This window comes from Theobroma cacao, chromosome 9 (genome assembly GCF_000208745.1).
Source record: "Theobroma cacao cultivar B97-61/B2 chromosome 9, Criollo_cocoa_genome_V2, whole genome shotgun sequence".
Classification (NCBI taxonomy): Eukaryota; Viridiplantae; Streptophyta; class Magnoliopsida; order Malvales; family Malvaceae; genus Theobroma; species Theobroma cacao.
In genome coordinates, this window is record NC_030858.1 from 29,678,423 (window position 1) to 29,697,828 (window position 19,406).

The 19,406-nt window shown below is 33.0% G+C and overlaps 1 protein-coding gene across 1 annotated transcript; it reads left to right on the plus strand.

Annotated features, from left to right (window-relative positions):
• On the plus strand, window positions 12,486-19,076 carry LOC18589872 (protein RETICULATA-RELATED 4, chloroplastic). The gene is made up of 8 exons (XM_007015037.2): window positions 12,486-13,273; window positions 14,175-14,243; window positions 15,923-16,054; window positions 16,162-16,215; window positions 16,322-16,366; window positions 16,600-16,739; window positions 18,235-18,360; window positions 18,461-19,076. Exons 1-8 carry the CDS (start codon window positions 12,728-12,730, stop codon window positions 18,525-18,527), a joined length of 1,179 nt encoding a protein of 392 aa, XP_007015099.1. The 5' UTR covers window positions 12,486-12,727; the 3' UTR covers window positions 18,528-19,076.

Here is a 19,406-nt window from a genome sequence, read left to right on the forward strand (position 1 = left end):
GAGAAAGTCATGAAGAGAGTGCTAAACTAGAAGAAGTTATTGTTGACAACTGGACGTGAAATTTTAATTAAGGTAGTGGCTCAAGTAGTGCCTAATTATGTTATGAGCTGTTTTAAGATTCCACAAGTTATTTGCAGTGAGATTGATTCTATGATAGCACATTTTTGGTGGGGTGATGACGATGTGAAGCAAAAAATTTATTAAAAGAGTTGGAGGTCGATGTGTTTATTGAAATTTTTTGGAGGTTTCTGATTTCATGACATGAACAGCTTCAATCTAGTGGTGTTAGCCAATCAATGTTGGTGATTGCAAATGCAACAACTATTGGCTCCATTAATTTTTGATGATAATAAAACATTCACATTTATTTGTGTTTAATTTTTCTACTTGAGTGTGCAGGACAAAAATTGTATGCTTATGATAAATAAATTACTCCAAGGGACATATCAAAAAACATATGAATAAGAAGCCACAACTAATCAACAAAACAGAAGCCTTTTAGTTGGATAATAAAAGGTATTAGTCAGCAAAAATTCATATCAAAAGTTGGTAGGCTCAAGAGTATTAAGAAATAAAAAAGACTTACTCGACCAAGAAATGGGTTAGTCGACTAAAGCTATTGTCAGAAATCTGGACTTCAAGACAGAACCAACTTAGTCGACCAAGAAATGAGTTAGTGGACTAAGTGCTCACTGTCAGAAATTGGGATCAGAAGACAAAGATGACTTAGTCGACTAAGATATCAGTTAGTCGACTAAGAGCATTTTGCCAGAAAATTTGAATTATGCACTAAAGGATAGATTAACGGTCAGAACTCAACAAAACTGTTTCCAAAAGTCAAAAACTACCTAACACCTATTAGAGCTGATTATTCAAGTATTTAAGAGGCTTCCAACGGCTAGAAATGTAATGAAGGCTTTCAAGAACTAAAAGAGCTAAAAAAAACCAGAAAATAGTCTTTGCTCATTTACTGCACTTAACTCGTATCTTTGTAATTATGATTTGCACTTTACTTTGTACCACTTAAATCAACCGTGTGGTCATAAGTACACTCTTATCACTTCTCTTCTTGTATTCTTAGAGTGAGCGAGTCACTCTAAGGGGTTGATTCAAGTTAGGATTGCTTGATTGAGTATAGGTTCTAACTTAGCCTTGAAAAGTTAGGTGTTGGGTTTTAGTTTATCCCGGTAAAAACTATTGTGAAAGGTTTTGGCTAAGCCTGGTAAAAGCCATTGTAAAAGCTTGGTGAAAGCTTGTGAATTTCACCATTCATAATGGATTAGTTTGAAAAATCCTTGGTTGAATAATCAAGGTAGTGGATGTAGGTATTGGACCAAACCACTCTAAATTCCTGCGCATTATCTACTTTGTTTTTATTTTCATTGCTTTTTAAATTAGTTCCTCATCTTGCTAAGAGCCAAAAAGTGTTATTCACCCCCCCTCTAACACATTTACTTGGGACCAACAACAACCAACATTTGCTTATAAGATACTAAAAGTAAGAAATTTTCCAATGTTAGTTTCATAGAAATACCAATAGGGTCCAACCTAAGCTATCTATGGAAGAGCGTTAAAGCAAGCCAAGCTATCTTGGAAAAAGGTTTGATATGGAGGTTTGGCAATGGCAGGGATATAAAGGCTTTGAAGGACTCGTGGATACCATATGATACTCCAAGGGCTGCAATGGCATATGAGGTGAATGTAAATGCTTCGACGATGGTGTCACAATTTATTGATGAAGAGAAGGCCATGTGGGATATTGAAAAAGTAGTGAGTTATTTTCCCCCATATGAGAGCAACCTATTTCTATCAATTCCACTTAGTTGGAAGCTTCCACTAGATAGATAAGTATAGAGTGATGCTAAACACGGTAAGTATACCATAAATCTGGATATCACTTGTTGGTTTTGAGGTTGGTTTACTCTGAGTCTAGTACTTTTAATGGTAATTATGATGTTTTTGGGAAAAAGCTTCGGAGCTTAAATATTCCAAGAAAAATCATTATCTTTGTATGGAAAGGTGTGAAAGGAGCACTTCCTACAAGATAAGCTTTAAACCAAAGAAAGGTTAATGTTGAGATAAAATGTGAGTTCTACCAGATAGCGGAGAAAAATGCATTCCATATCCTATGTTGTTGTTAGTTTATGAGAGCAATATGGTTGATATCCAAGTGGTGATTTAGAGATATTGAAGTACACTATCATTCGGCTTTTGACTGGTTATTTCAATTAGGAGGTAGTGTTGGTCAGGAGGACTTGGAAGAAATAACATGTATACTATGGGCAATTTGGAAATCAAGGAACCTAAGGATTTTTAAAAACCAACATATGGACCTTCTATAAGTTCTTCAACTTGGCCGCAACATGAAGAATCAGTACCTTTCTACTTCGACTAATGGATGGACAGATGGAGGAATCAAGGAGGATAATATACGGTGCTTCAAGCCTAGAGGAAACACTTTACATGTTGCGTAAACACCTTTCTTTTCTTTTCCCCAATGATGAATAATAAATTAAATAAATAAATAATAAAATATAAAAAAATTGAAAACATGCTTGGCCTCCATAGCCAACAATCTACATAGAGAATTGAATGCTCATTGGGCAACCGGAGTTGGGGTCACTTTCGGTTGATTTTCTTTGACTTTGAGGCTTCTAATTTTCCAAAAATTTAGACAATCGGGTTCNATTGATTTTCTTTGACTTGAAGGCTTTTTATTGTCTAAAAATTTGGACAATTGGGTTCTATAAGAACCCTAAAAATTTTGGTTCAAAAGAAGGATGAAAAAAAACTTAAAGGAGGAATCGAATCTGCAAAAACGAAGAAAGAAAAAAAAACAAAGTAGCTAGAAATATCTAGCAACTAAAAAACTTAAAGTAGGACCCAAAAATCTTAGCTTTTCACTCTAGCAGCTGGTGAAATGCCCAACAAATCACAAAAAGAAAACCATATTCTCTACCAACATAATATCCTAACCATAAAAAAAAAAAAGAGACAAAAGCAAAAAAAAAATCAAAATCAATGGAGGGGAGGTTTTTTTGGTTTTGCATGGGTTAGAGATTTGTTGGTTGTTTGTAGGGGTGAGCAAATATAAACTGAACTGAATCGAAATGAGTTCAATTTTTTCGATTCAGTTAGTTTGGTTAGTACAATTATTTCGGTTCAATTTAGGAAAATTTCTAACCGAACTAGCCGAACTAACCGAACTTAAATAAGGGTATTTTGGAGATTTTACATAAAAAATTCCTAAACCTAATACCTAATCTCAATTCTCCTTTGGCCCTTTCTGTCTTTTTGGTTTTTGTCGACTGTCGTTTCGTCTCCACTCTCGCCTTTTCTAGTTTCTGCTGACAGTCGTCTCGTCTCCACATCACTTAGTTATGTGATGGCGTCCATATCCAAAATTCATCTTATCTCATCACTTTTTATGCAATTGTGCACAAATAGGAAGAATGCTAGTTATAGTAACTGGATCCATCATTACCCTTTCCAATCTCATCTCATTCAAAACTTCTAATACCTCTGCAGCGTTGCTGTTTTGACAATATCCAAAAATCATTGCATTCCAAGAACCCATATCTCGTACTGGCATATAATCAAACAATTTTCGAGCAGAGCCTACAATTCGAAACTGAGTATACATATGGACCAAAGAAGCAGTAACAAATACATCCCATTCAAAGCCCAGTTTTAGAACCAAGCAATGCATCCTCATTCCATCAAGTGGATTTTGACAAGCTTTTAGAACAGTAGGAAAATTGTATAAATCTAGTCGAAGACCTAAAGTCGAGAAAAACTGATAGAAACATTCTACAGCTTTTTTAAAACGGCGACTGCGAACATAAGCAAAAACCATTGAGTTCTAGGTATACACATCTTTTCTATTGATCTGATCAAAAGTGCGACAAGAGAATGAGACATCGCCAAGTTAAGCATAAAGATTAATAAGCTTGGTTGAAATAAAGATGCTTTGAGCTTTTCCCGAAACCAAAACAAGGGCATGAAGACACTTCTCAAGGTGTAATTAGGTGCAGGATTTGAACAGATGATTGAAATCAATTGATTTGTCTTTGTCTTCACATCCATTTGATGTACCTTGTAGAGAATTTGCAACTGTTGAAAACAAAGGGCAACACACTTGAAGCAATGGCAAAACTTTAGAAACATGCCTAACTTTGTAGGTTGGCACCAATCTGAGTAAAATAGGCAATGCATAAGGCATACTGCATATTACTTCTAAAATTTTAAACACACACCATGGCCTAACTATAGCTAGCATATATTAATATACAAACCAAAATAAAAAAATTTAGTAAGTTTGGTTTTTGAAAACAGAACCAAACTAACCGAATTAGTTCAATTTATGTTAGTTTGGTTAGTTATATAGTTTGATTCGGTTTCAGTTATTTTTATATAGGAGTTCGGTTAGTTCAGTTATTGGATATCCAATAATCGAACTAACGGAACTAACCGTTTGCACAACCCTAGTTGTTTGATTAGAGAGAAAGAAGAGAAAAGTCGTCATTAGAGAGAGAAAAGATTGAAGGCTTAGGGTTAGGTTTTGTGTTTGAAAGAGAAAGGAAGAAGTGATTTTAGAGAGAAAAGGGAAGAGCCACCAAATAGAAAGAGAAAAGAAGAGAGGAAAATGAAGAAAGGGAGACAAAAATAAGCTTTTATACATAGGGTTAGATACTAAACGACATCGTTTTGCGTGTGAAAAGGGGAAAGAAATGGATTAGACCAGACTTTGGGTCATTCTTGAAGCTGGATTGAGCCCGTTGTCCACTTGAAAGTGGGTAAAGCCTTGGACAACTTGTTGGAGCACACCAAAGCTATGTGATTTGGGCTTGTTTCAACGTACTAGATAATGGGTCTCTTGTTGGATATTAATTGGGTTGGCTATTGGGCATGGCTTTGCTTGGTTTGCATATTATTATTTCCTTTGTTCATTTGTTATGCAATAGTTTTTTTTTTTTATTGTTTTCTTAGAATATATATGAAAAGTAAAAAAGGTAAAAAAAAAATGAAAAATTGTAAATACTCATCCATAAAAAAATAGGTTGGTCAAGTAAGTACAAAAATATATATTTAACTATAAGAAAAGATAGGATAGGCAAATAGAAAATAGATCTAAAATATATTTAATTGCAAGAAAATAGGTTAAGCAAGTAGGCAAAATGAGATTTATTTGGTCAAAAAAATAAAATTTATAAGAAAAAAGAAAGATATTTATTCATAGAAAAGGGTAGATTAAATAAACTATACATGCATATAATAATAGAGTGGAATATTTAGTTATATAAAAATTAGATGAAGATTAAAAATAGACATTTATTGTTAAATACTAAAAATGGTAAGATAAGAAAAATAATGATAATAATAATATAAAATATATTGTTAGAATAGTATCTAGGTTTGATTTTTAAAAAAATATATTATAATATTAATAATTGCAAAAATTATAAGTCATATCGATGATGGGATGTTCATTCGGAACGCGAAATGTCGCAATTCGTAATGAATTTCTCTAAGTAAAGGATTTTGACTAAAAACCCGCCAGTATGATAGGAGGGTTTTAATTTTGAATGCCGATATTTGCAATTCTAAATAAATGAAAAACATATTAACTTAATTACTAATCAAACAAAATATAAAAAAAATAATAATATAATCCTAATGACAATAATAAATACAAGAAGGAATAAATGAAATGTATTGTTTTAAAATATATAAGGTTATGAAAAATGATGATATTCATAATGATAAATAAATAGTAAAAATAAAATTTTCAAAAATAGTAAATTCACAATAGTCAATACAACTAAAATATAAAATAGATTTATGAGAAAAGATAAACAAAATAGCTAGTAAAAAAAAAGTAGATTAGGTTAATAAAAAATAAGGAAGAAATTTATTTATAAAATATATATACATAAATAATAATTATGAAGTGCGATTTTTGGTTTAAAAAGAAATAGTATTTAGGTAAAAAGGAAAATTCATACAGTAAAAATAGATAAATACTTAAATTTTAAAAAATATTCACAATAAAATGAAATAAAAAATATAGTTAGATAAAAATAATAGGTATAACATGTTTATCTATGATATATATGCATAGTAAAGAAATTTCAAAGAAATAACAAAAGAGTTGTAGGAAGATTAAGAAACAAATATTGAAATTTATGGGCATACCACACATCATTATTGCATTGTTAAATGCCATGGCATGTAGATGTATTGTGTACACGAATCAAAACTCCGATGACGGGACTTTTCGAGAGAGCTGGTAAAGGTGAGTTTCTTTGAAAAATTTTTTAGGTGAAAAGATATCTTTGAGTCTCACTAGTACGATAGGAGAGCTTGGAGAATGTTTTTAATAAAAGGTTTTTGCTCATATAAAGGACGGCATTCACGAAAATATTATTTTTACCTATAAACGATTATCCCGACAATATGACTTACCTAGCAAATTTGCGAAGGTGAGTTTTTTGAGTATTTTCTTAAGTGAGAGAGTACTCCCGAATCCCATCAGTATAATGGGTGGATTCATGAAGTATTCTCAATAAAATGTATTCGTTTGACATTATCTAGATTTTATGCCATGCATTTTATTATTGCATTATGTGCACGTCACACTCGTAAAACCAAATAAAATATCTTAATTTTTAATAAAATTAAAGATAAAATAAATAAATGATAATTAAGGAAACACAATTAAATAAATTTAAAAATTAAGGCTCCAATAGGATAACCTATAATTAAATAGTACCGTTCGTGGAACGGGTATCACGAGGTGCTAATCCTTCCCCATGCATAACCGTACTCCCGAACCTAATTCTAAAAAATCGTAGGTCAATTTATCGTTTTTTCGACAAACCTAAAATTAATTTAGGACATCTTCAATTAGAACTGAGTCAACAGGTGATCAATCGCACATTTGAAAAAAAGATTGACAACAACTTCCAAACTCTTGAATTTTTCAAGTCTAGCGGTAAGGTTCTCGGACCCGACACGTTACGACACGTTGGTGCTACACTAGACTAGGTTGCTGGAACAAATAGAGTGGGAGCGGGTTTTATAATCAGAGGCGTGGATGGTGACTTTCTTTTTGCGGCAGCAAAGAAATTACAAGCAATTTTAGAAGTGGAAGAAGCTGAGCTGCTGTCTTTGGTCTGGGCATTATCTTGCTGTTAAAAAGAAAATATTCTTGTTGCAGATATTATTGTGGACAACCAATTGATAGCAGGGTGGATTAAGATGAGGAAACTTAGGGGAACATTGGGCCTTCTAAATGAAGCCCGTTTTGTGCTGATGGAAAGAATTAGATGCCACTCGATTGGTTCTAGTCCAAGAGTGAACAATAGGCACATTCTACTGCCCAGATTGCGAAAGGGATGGATGGGGAGCTATTAAAGTGGAACAAGTCAGAAGAGTTGCCAATGTCTATCCAGCATGCACTGGCTTATGATAAAAATGGATTTTTGGGTACAGAGGGGTAATCTGATTGGTACTTAAGGGTGTAACACCGCATGCTAAATGAGAACTCTTTTTCCTTAGATAATAAGGGTTTTTAATGAGGCTCTTTTTCATGGGATAAGCACCAAACAAGGTGGGGATTCGTTTCACCGTGGAGCTATATTTTTTTTATCAAATGTTCTCACTTTGTTTGATTGTTTGCCAAAGTAATGAAAGGCAATCTTTTCTTCAAAAAAAAAAAAAAAACTTATGATATTTGTATCATGTATGCTGTAGCTTTCTTATTACCTGTTTGATTTGTGTCTGCCTGATCAGTTACTTAGGCAAGGAAATTATGATACGAAGATCGGATAAGTGTATTGCTTGATTATATTCTTATCTATATTTTGTCTTCTCTTATGCTAAAACAAGTAGCAAGAATTAGTGTTGTTTCAGAAAGATGGCAACACCTCTGCCACTTTTTCACTGGTAGTTCAACTTTGAAATGCATGAGGATGCAGAAGGTTTTTTCATTTTTTGTTAAGGGTAGAAGGGTTCTTTGTAATAGGAAGAGAGGTAATGTTGCAACAAATAGAACGAGATGTACAGGAGGCAATAAAAGGGGAGATTGAAATAGTTTCTGAGACGATGATGGATAAAATTTAAAAAAAATGTGGAGAAAGTGAGGTGGCAAAGGAAGATGGAGAATATGTGGAAACAGCATAGTAAGTATTTGGAAGAGTTTAGAGAGGTACTTTGTTGAGTTTCAAGTTCATCTTTGACGAATTGTCATAACTCTATGTATAGACTAGGAAGGACTCGAGCATTTAATGGGCATCATGTAGAGAAACACATTTCCCCGTTATGCACAATGAGGCACATAGTGGAACGTATTGAACAAACCACAGTTGCCGCAAAAAGCAGGCCACTGTCGCACCATCAAACGCAGAAATTGAATATAATGCTGCTGCCAAACTAGCAGCATAAGAGTGCACTTGGCTTTGTAGGATGATTGCTGGGATTTCTCATTTATTTGACAAATCAGTCCAGATCTGTTGTGACAGTTTAGGCACTGTTCGTTTGGCCTATAATCCAGATGTTCATGCTAGAACTGATTAAGCGCATAGAGGTACATCATTTCTTTATCAAAGAAAAGGTGCTTGCACAAGAAATTTTGACCTTGTCAAGGTGTATAATAATGAGCAATTAGTTGCAGACATCTTTACCAAGCATTGTCTAAGATGAAGTTCGAACAGTTTAGAGTAAGTTTGGACTTCGTTTCCCAAGTAAGCACAAAGGGGGAGTATTTGTGTCAACTTGATGGCTGCTGCAGATACTTTGCGGAGCTAACGCTGATATATTTTCTTGGGACTTGTAGCATGCATGTAACTTTGGTGCCATGTGTTGTGATTTTGTATCGTTAGCTAGTTGTTTATTTATTGTTGTTGTTTTTTTTTTTTGGGGGGGGGGGTCATTGATTCTTTGCAAATTAATGGAACATTTTAATCTTGTTATATTTTATTCGAATTACTCCTATTTTATGTTTTACCATATCTCAACTTTGAGCTGTATATATTGAATCTCTACAATGCTTTTGTGCCAATGACACAAGTGCACCGGAATGTGCGAAGATGTGAAATTTCATCCGTCATGTTTTGGATGTTATGAAACTATAAATTATAAGCTAAAAATCTTAATTATAACCAATGAGATTTCACCTCACAACTATAGCGAAAGTGACTGAATTAGATATGAAAAGTTAAAAATCACCAATTCAAAGTAATAATTTGAATATCCAAAAAAAAGTCTTTTACTATAAAATTGTAAATAAAACTACCAATGTTTTATGATAATTTGCAATTAAAATACAATCAAAAGTTTAACCTATACTTTCACACTGTTTTTTTTTTCCTAGGAAATCATTTTTGCTGGATGTTTTTCTATAAAAAGTAGTTTATGAAACATTTTTCTTTTGCAAAGAAACTGGTAGTTAATTTATGAATATAAAATTTTATTATATTCGCCTAGTGTTGTTACTTTATCCATGCATTTTTTTAAAGCCATATCTTCATTAAATTAATGGAAAGGACCCTCCACTGGTGAGCTCTCATGTATTTTACCCGTGCATTCTTAACAAGCTTTTGATTGATGTTCAATGCACTATAATGTCAAAAAAATTATAAAAAAATAATTTATAATATTAAAAAAGAATATCAAATGTCTAAAAAATATTATTTTGATAAAATGAAAAGGAAAAGGGAAGAAGTAAATATAACAAAAGAAACAAAATGCTAATAAAGCAAAATTTTTTTTTTTTGATACAACCAAAGTATTGTTGAAAGGATCTTAGCTTTAGACAGTTGTCCTGTGCTAGGGTGGCAACTGGCAACCAGGAGACATTTGACTTTAACTGACTGAGACTTCCCAAGTTCTTGGAAATTATCATTTTTTCCAACTATTCTTTTGTTTTTTAAAAAAAAAAATTATATTTTTTATAAGAAAATGTTTGTATATCTCTCACTTCTTTTTTCACTTTGTATCACAAATTGTCATTTAAAATTATTATACTCACTAGGACTTTGTAATTATATGTGCAACATTATAAAAAAGAATGGTAAGGGGAGGGGGGAACAATTAAAATTGCTTTGCATATCCAATTATAAGTAATTACAAAAGAATTGTAAAGTATTATTTGTTTTTTATATTTTATTTTTTACAAAAAATAAAATAAAATTCAAATAAACACAAATTACCAAATCTGAGTAATTCTTAACTATAAGCATATAATATAACTAATTTTGTCTCTAAAAGAACATTCAGCACAAAAATTTTTTAAATTTCATTTTACAAGTCTCGTGTTTAAGTTCTATAAGTTCTATAGTTAACAAAAAGTCATGATCTTTTTTTTCTTGTATTAATAATATTATAAAAATAACAAATTGTTCATTATTAGTATTTTTTAACAAATAAATATTTATTAAAAATTTCAACATTTAATGAGTATATTTATTGTTTAAAATCTAATTTTACAAATATATAAATACTATTCCATAAATACTTTTTCAAGAGTCTTTTGTTCTCTTAATAGAAAAAAGAAAAAGACTCTTTTGTTCTTATACTGCTTTAAAAAGATTCTTTAATTTTTTTAAATAATTAAATGCAATTTTTAAAGATTCTTGACAATAAACCTAAAAGTCAAGACCTAGCGGAGTCCACAGTGCTCGAGTGGGACCCACCGCAAAGCTGTGGTTACCGTGTGCATTCTGTAAGTCTCACCAACCCCGTCATGCCACAAATAAATGGCTTCTAAACGTCTGTCTTCGAGGCGGTGTGCTACACGTTCCCATTGATAATTTATTTTCTTACTTTTGTTCTATTATATTAGCAGTAAACTTAAGAAAGCATCTAATTATAGTATATCTCCTAGAAAAAAATTAAATTAAAATTTATAAGCTACAATCTACACCAGAAAATAAAAAGATAGAGACCCAATCTGTTAAATTACCCTAAATTTTGTCAACTTTTTTTATTATTTTTAATAATAGTAAAAAATTATTATTATGAAAATATCTAGCTAATGATATAGTGCACTTGAGTATTTGACTCATTAGTTATTGTATGATTTTCCTATTAGTTAGTGTATGACCTCCCTATCTAAAGAATAAAGTTCGAATCTCTCTTCCGTTAGTTATAAAAAAGAAAAAACCTAGCCAATGATATAAAGGGATATATATAGAAGTTCAAGTAAATTAATATTGGTTTCTTGTTTATTAAAAAATTTTCAATTCTTGATTATTTGGATAATCATTTTCTTGCTGAAATTTTTTATCATATTTTGATAATTTTTACATTACAAAACTATTTATAAAACAAACTTAGTTTATAATTAACTTGATAACGGTGATTTTTAGTTATTGTTGTATTGGTTTTCAGTTACAACCATTGTCAATTTGTCTCCATTCATTTCTCATGAAGTTACAAATATAAGTAAAAATCATAATTATAATTAAGTATTACATGTCATATGGAAAATCAATGATTAAATACAAATCAATTATTAAACCAATATATAGATGGACAAATTCAACATAAAATTAGACTAAATTCACACATATTGAGATTTAAACATGAGATTTTAAAATCATCTTTTTATTAGTAAAACGAGATTCATTTACTTGTCATAATTTATTTTCATCAAGAATCAAACACAAGATTTTAGAATAAAATTAAAAATGATTTTATTGTTAAAAATGAGATAAATCATTTTATTGAAAATTAAATTTTCTAATATGACATTAGTTTGCCTAATCAAGGATATCATTAAAAAACCCATCCAAAATTTTATACCAAATAGAATGAGGTATAAAAAAAATTATTAAATTTCGTGAAGTATAAGCAACTTATTAAATTTGTGTTACACAAAATACTGAGAACCTCTTCCATATTGTAAATTTCTTTTCTTTTTTCAAGATTTGAATATAAAATCTCCAGAATTTCTCTAAATAGTTAACTATCTTTTCTTATTAAGAACAACTATTCCTTCTATTTATAAAGACACTTTTTTTCAGTATATATTGAATTAATTGGTGTTTAACTATAAAGAGAAATAATTTTCTCATTATACAAATCATATCTTTCAATTTGTAAAATTCGAAAATAGAATTGTAATGAAAATTTATATATAATGTAAGAAATTCAACTTCAATTTAAAAAATATATTATCTATTTTAATTTAAAAAAATTGATTGTTTTATTCATAAAAGACGTTTCGTAAGCATGAGTGTCAATATCTACAAATATATATTATAACAAATATTTGGAGATTCATAATATGATACTTGATCGGTGTCACAAAATACAAAAATAAGTCAACTTTATCGCACAGACCAAAACAAAAACCTTTAGTACTTTTTTGGGTTAATTATTAATTTTTCTTCTTTGATAGCATAGAATAGCAATATTTTTGTTTGATTAAAGTAAGAGGTATTATTTTTTTCTTTTCTTGATAAAATCGTCAGACAGAAGAAGGAGCGTGAAGTTTAGAGGACAGGAAAAGAGAGTATGAAAGAATTTAACCCTAGAGTTGAATTGCAGACAAAAGCCCTTTAGGTAGCCGGTCTGGCGTCTGCTCAGATCCTTATGTTTGAAAACTAACGCCCACAGAGAAAGCAACAAACCATAACACATACTCTGAAAATAACGTAAGGAAAATACACTCCAAACTCTGACACAAACCCATCACCGCCGGCCACCGTCAGCCACCGCAACAATGTCCATCGCCGCCGGCCTTTTTACCCTAACCCCTTCCCCCTCCTTCTCTCCTCTCCCTAAAACCACCCCAAAATTCTCCAACACTTTCCCTCGCCACCTCCCCCTCGACCTTTCCTCCTCCTCCTCCTCCTACACCACCAGTCTCCGCCACCGCCAACCTCCCCCATTTTTAGCCTTCTCCACCCTTCCCGGCGGCGATGGTGGCAACATTAACAACAACAACAACTCAGGTGGTGGCGGTGGAAACAATGACAATGGAAGAGGCAAAGGTGGTGGTGAAAATGCAGGTGATGAGAACAGGGAAGAGGCGATGATTTTGTTGGCAGAGGCTGGGAGGTCATTGGAGAGTTTACCGAAGGACTTGGCGGCTGCGATCCAAGCAGGGAGGATTCCTGGGTCGGTTATAGAGAGGTTCTTGGGGCTTGAAAAATCGGGGCTTATGCAGTGGTTGATGCAGTTTGGTGGGTTTAAAGAAAGGCTTTTGGCTGATGATCTTTTCTTAGCTAAAGTTGCCATGGAGTGTGGGGTTGGGATCTTCACAAAGGTTTGTGTTTTTTTTACTTTTGAATTTTTGAGTTTTGGGGTTTTTTTTTTTTTTAATAGTACTGATGATGATATGAATGGGTGGTGAAGATTTATTCATTTGTTTTTCAAAAAAATTGGGTTTGAATTTGTCAAAAGTTTCCTTTTAATTCTCTTTCCCTTCATCATTTGTATTGCTATGACAACTTATAATGCGGTTTTCATTATTTAATTTATTTTAAGTAGTTTATCATGGTTGATTTGTTGTGAAATAAGTAAAATATACTTCGTAGTATGAATCATGGGTGATTTTGTAGCAAGGATAGGTAGATTTTGGATAAATGAAGAAGAAAAACTTAAGTTCTCTTTCTGAACCTAGTATTTATTGGATTTACTTTCTTTTTTCTTATGATATTTGTCTGCATGTTGAATTCTAGCCAAAATTTTGGAGTACTTTGCGTTCTGTTCGCTTTGGAATTTATATCAGAATTTAAGATGGAACATCAATAAAATAAGAGGTATGTTGGGAAGAAAACTGCCTAAATAAGGCAATGATGGAGTGGAGAAGTGCTACCAAGTTGGAAGGTTTTATCCATGCTGAAGCCCATCGGTCTTGCTTGTGGATGTATATGGTTTTTTTAGAATTAGATGTTCCTAATCCAGCTATGAATCATGGCAGGTTCGCATCTCAGCCTGTGTAAGCTAGTAAAACAACTTGGTTGAATTTTAGCCTAAGCAATTGAACCTGCAAGAGCCATGGTTATGCATGACCCAAATTTTGCTCTCGTGCATTATCCTAGGTTTAAAGGGTTGTTTTCTGTAATGACCTCTGTCTCTCTTGTACACCATGCTGTGTGGCTTGTTCAGTTTTGTTGATTCAATCTTAACAACTAATATGCTTATGTTTATTTCCTGTTTTCTAGACAGCTGCAGAATATGAACGTCGCAGGGAAAACTTTTTCAAGGAGCTCGAAATTGTTTTCGCGGATGTGGTATGATTGTTTACCATATAACTAGTTCATTTGAATATGCACTTTTTCAGCCTTCTTTTGGTCTGAATAACAAGGATGACTTGTTTGGATAACTTAAAAATTTAACTTCAAGGATGTCTTTATGCAAAGAGATTGATTTCATGGCGGATGCTGAATTTTGATGCCACTTTAAGGCTATTATTGTGATCCTTTAGAAATTCTAGATTGACAAGCTATTGCTTTCTCAAAATGCAAAATAAAAATTTCTTTTCATGACTTAAGGAAAATTAATATGCTTCCATTTAATGCTCTTTTTCCCACAAAAGGTAAGAAGTCGGCGGCCTAATCATTGTTAGATGAATTCTATGACCTGCTTAAATTTTTCTTTGATTATGAACTCTCAACTAAATTAATTCAATATATGCATTGGTAATTATAATTACATCACATACAAATTTTAAGCATTGGTAGGAATGTGCACTATTTTTTTTTTTAAAGCAAAAATCTTGTCATCATTAGGTTAATTGGATGAACATGCTGAATTCACTGATGAAGCATTGTATATAATTTTTCTAAAAATAGAAAAAGATAGATAGGATAACCACTTACCAGCCGTGGCACTTCTAACTTGGTTTGAGTATGGGAGCCCCTATCCTCTTGGGGACCAATGCCAGGAGGGGCCTTAAAATGTTAAGCTTGTAGACCTTGGACTCTTCCTTCAGGGCTTGCTGCAGATGCTTTATGCCATCCATCAAGGGAATTGAGCTTTAGCTTGCCTCCTGAACCCATTGAGGGAGTGGTAAAGAAGTTTATGGTTCAAGATTAATGTGAATGAATGATTCTCATTCTCCTCAGCAACCAACATGTGACTTGTACCCATATGCATGTCCTACTAGCAACCAAACCATAGAGGAATAAGTTTTTAACCACACCTTTCTGTTATTTTGCATGCTCATCCTCTACTAGGCTGCTAATTCTTCTGAGACAGATAAGAGACTGAGCTTTGTTGAATGTGAAGGGGAAAATAGCATGATTAAAAGGTTTTATCAGAGAATTTAGGTCTTGAGAATTGAGAATTCAGATCTGGTTGAGTTTAGTTTTATGAACTCACTAATTGACACAAAGTAGTAATAGAAGATAGATTTTTGCCGTTACAGTAAAAGGATCTAGGAATTTCTCCTTAGAGAATAGTGCCTTGCATTTTTTAGTGATTGTAACATCAGACAGCTGCAGCCTGCAGATTCTGGTACTTCAACGGACTGTGAAATGATGTGAACTGATATAATAGGTAATGATTTGTTATTTTGATTTAATGAAGGCTGTTGGTTAATGAGAAACATCAAGAAAGATCCTTCTTATCTTTTTTTCATCTGTTTCTTTTCTCATAACTATAAAATATATCAGGTGTTTTGGCCCCCATTATTATCTGTCTACTTTTTATTTATGAGCAATAGAATTAATTGCAGATGGATACCTTCTTCTGAGCAATATTGATAATCTATCAGAAATTGATAATATGAGGAAGCAATGAGGCTCTCTTTGAAAATTTATGCTATTTTTAGCTTCAGAGTATTGTGGTGGTATAATGTATATTTTCACCGAGATCCATTAGCACATAACATATAGATTATTATGAAATATGAATTACATGTACAACTACGTTATTTTCACCATTTTAAATTTCCAATTTGTGTTTCTAGGTAATGGCAATAATTGCAGATTTCATGCTTGTTTATCTTCCTGCTCCTACTGTCTCTCTCCGGCCTCCTCTTGCAGTCAGTGCTGGAGCTATTTCCAAGTTCTTCTACAGCTGCCCTGATAATGCTTTCCAGGTTTCTGTTTTTTATCTTCGCTGATGAGTTTGCATGGAGATTGTGCAGAGTTTCTTTCTAAGATGCTAAAATACAACTGTTCTATGGTCATAAAATTCTGTCTGCAGGTTGCTCTTCATGGAACTTCATATTCACTTTTGCAGAGATTAGGTGCAGTAATGGTAAGGAGATCTTTTTTGTCTTTTAAACTTTTAAAAGTTATGATTTCTGCATATCTGAGTTAGGAATAAACAATCATGTTGTGTTTAAATTGTGTGCGCTCTGCAGCGTAATGGAGCAAAACTTTTTGCAGTAGGCACCACTTCTTCACTGGTAAGTTTTTTGGCTGTTCTTACACATTTTTCCCTGATAGTTGATGATTGAGAAAATTATCTGCAATCTAACATTTACAGTAATTAAGCTTATTTTCCCTTTTCAATTTTTATCAAATCTTATTATCTCTTCTGTTTCTATCGAGAATATCATTGCTTCTTGCAAATCACTCTATCAAAGTGAAAGGCCAAATCTGGATTTGCTGGCATTTAACGGACTTTGTTCTCTTGTAGGTCGGCACAGCTGTCACGAATGCATTGATTAATGCAAGAAAGGCTGTTGATAAGTCTTCTGCAGCTGAAGTTGAAAATGTTCCCATACTATCCACCAGTGTTGCCTATGGTGTATATATGGCAGTTTCTAGCAACCTCAGGTTTGTAGATTTAATATTTTTAGTGAATAATGGTTCTAAGGCATGAATTTTGCTATTTCTTGTGGAACCGCTTTTACGATTATTGTTAAAGTGTTCAATTCTGATAGTTTGAGATAATGCTGGGCTACACAATTGGAGGTGGTCTTCTGCCATCCTAAGATAAGAACTGTAGACCTCCAAGTTGGAGTCTTAACTTCTAGCCATTGGGGTGTCCTCTTGGGACTCATGCTGACTTGCTGATTTTTTGTATAGAATCATTTAAGCATATTAATAAGTCTGAGGTCTTGCTGGAAAATTAGTTTTGCATATTATCTCTGGCTAATGGATAGCTAGAATTAGTTTTGCATATTATCTCTGAGTATGTGTCTAGCTATACATGTAGCTACGGGGTTGTTTGGCCCTAAATTTAGCTATTGTAAGAGACTTTTTAAGTATGCCGATTGAAGAATAGATGTATCTTCTCCTTACAGAAAATTAAGTATGCTTCCTTGGAATTATGGAATTTTGGTAAAATAAACCAATAGGGAGGTATCTCCAATGTAGTGTTTTAAGTCTATTTTGTACTGATTTATGCAAAGTTATAGATATAAGTAGAAGGATGATTTCTGTTTAGGCCAAAACTGGTGAAATTTTATGTGCAAGTCATCAGTACCAATAAGGGTTCCTTTGTCTCATCGCTCTCTGTTGTGATATACTTGTGGGCATTTGCTTGGGACATTTTGATTGATATATACAAAATTAAATGAGCTGGATATTTAATCTTTTTGATAGAAATAGAAGATAATTAAAAATGTTCCTGTTTTAAATATGCTTTTCTGATCTTAGTCTTTTGTTTGAATAATCTTTTTCCTTATTTTGGGCTTTAAAACTTTTATTTTCTTGTGTTGCGAGAACTTTGTGTTGCTTATTTTAGTGAACTGGGAGTCACCACAATCTGCGATGCTTTTTTCACTGTGATATTCTGTTGTTAGGACTGATATTGACAATATCAGTTTTCCAAACCCATTGAGAAGTCAAAATGATGTTCTGCTTCCCCCTTTTTTGCACTTTTAAAATCCATTGGAATCTTAATATGTACCTTGATTTTCTTCATTCAACTTATTTTTTCCATTTTGATGTTGTCTTAAATTTATTTAAATACTAATTTATGCCTCGCTGAGGTTGACATCTTTCTAATACTCTAGCAACTTATTTCACACTTCAAAAATGAACAAATATTGAACCCTTTGAAGATATTTAGCTTTTAACTTTTAACACTTGGATGTCACAGAATACTTTGCACCCTCCTCTGTAAATTTTTTATGACATGCATTCTTGAGCATAATTCTCTGCCTGTACAGGAGAAGTTTGATGTTTGAAGCTGGTATGTGTATTTCCAGATTAATACCTGTGAAGCAAACATGTTTGAAATAGTAATTCTATGCTGTGAAAAGGCTTGGAATTGAGTGTTGTCAGATTTTGGAATGTTTTGCTGAGGGTTTGTTTTGTTGAATAGGTACCAAGTGCTGGCTGGTGTAATAGAACAGCGGATTTTGGAGCCTTTGCTACACCAGCACAAGCTTATGTTGAGTGCAATCTGCTTTGCTGTTCGAACAGGCAACACATACTTGGGTTCCCTGTTGTAAGATTCTATATTAATCTTTAAATATTTTACTTGCTAGGATAGCCATTTTGCTGGTTAGAGTATCTCAGGTTTAACAACCTCCAACTTGCTTCTATAGGTGGGTGGACTATGCTCGATTGGTAGGTATTCAGAAGGCTCATGAAGAGAACACTGCATTGGAGTGATTTATGTTGATTAAATTTTCCAAGGTTGGAACTACTAGTGGTGTTGCCCATCACAGTTGCATGAAAGTAGGTTTGCTGGTCTCAAGATTTGAGTGATGGGAAGCTTGGCTCCCATGATTGGTTTTTGGTTGACTACAACTACATTGTCTAGATCATGGCTGAGCTGACGGTTGAATAGTTTGAATTTTCTTCAGCTTTCAGTTTCTTGTTAATGCGCCGGCCCCTGATTAGGGTGGCCTAACCAATGGGGGAAAGAGAATTCTCTTCTCAAATGCCTGTGGTGGGGACCTTTACTATAAAAGAAAGTTTTGTCTGGAGATTCTTTCTTATATGTGTATTGATATAAAGGCAAAGGCGAAATTTTCTGTTAATTTTTTCTTTATTTATTTTCGGGGCCAAGCGTTAAAATTGAGTTGTTGTCCTTTTGAAACGCTCTTGATTAGCGTGGGGGGAAGGTCAAAGATGCGTTGAAGCAAAATGAGCTTTTTCTTTATGATATGACCTCCCTCAAGGATCTCATTAATATATACACTGTATTGTTTTGCCCTCTCTTGACAGAGTCAATGCGCAAACCCCTCCCCATATATGTGTTCCATTTTTGTAAGATACCATAAGAAGGGGATTGAGCATTTGTTTCTAGTTTTCCTACATACCAGAAGAAAAACAAACGAGCTTCTTCCTTTTATATTGAAATGAGGGATCACATTCCATTTCTGTACTTTCTTCTTTTGAAGAAAATATAGGTCATCCTGAATTTTGGTCGTAACCCACTTGATTAGCCTCCTCAAAGAATTATATCTCATAATTCTTTTTCTTCTTTGCGCTTCTTCAAGTGATTAGTTTTTATCAAGTAACATGGAAGATAGAAACCCAGCATGG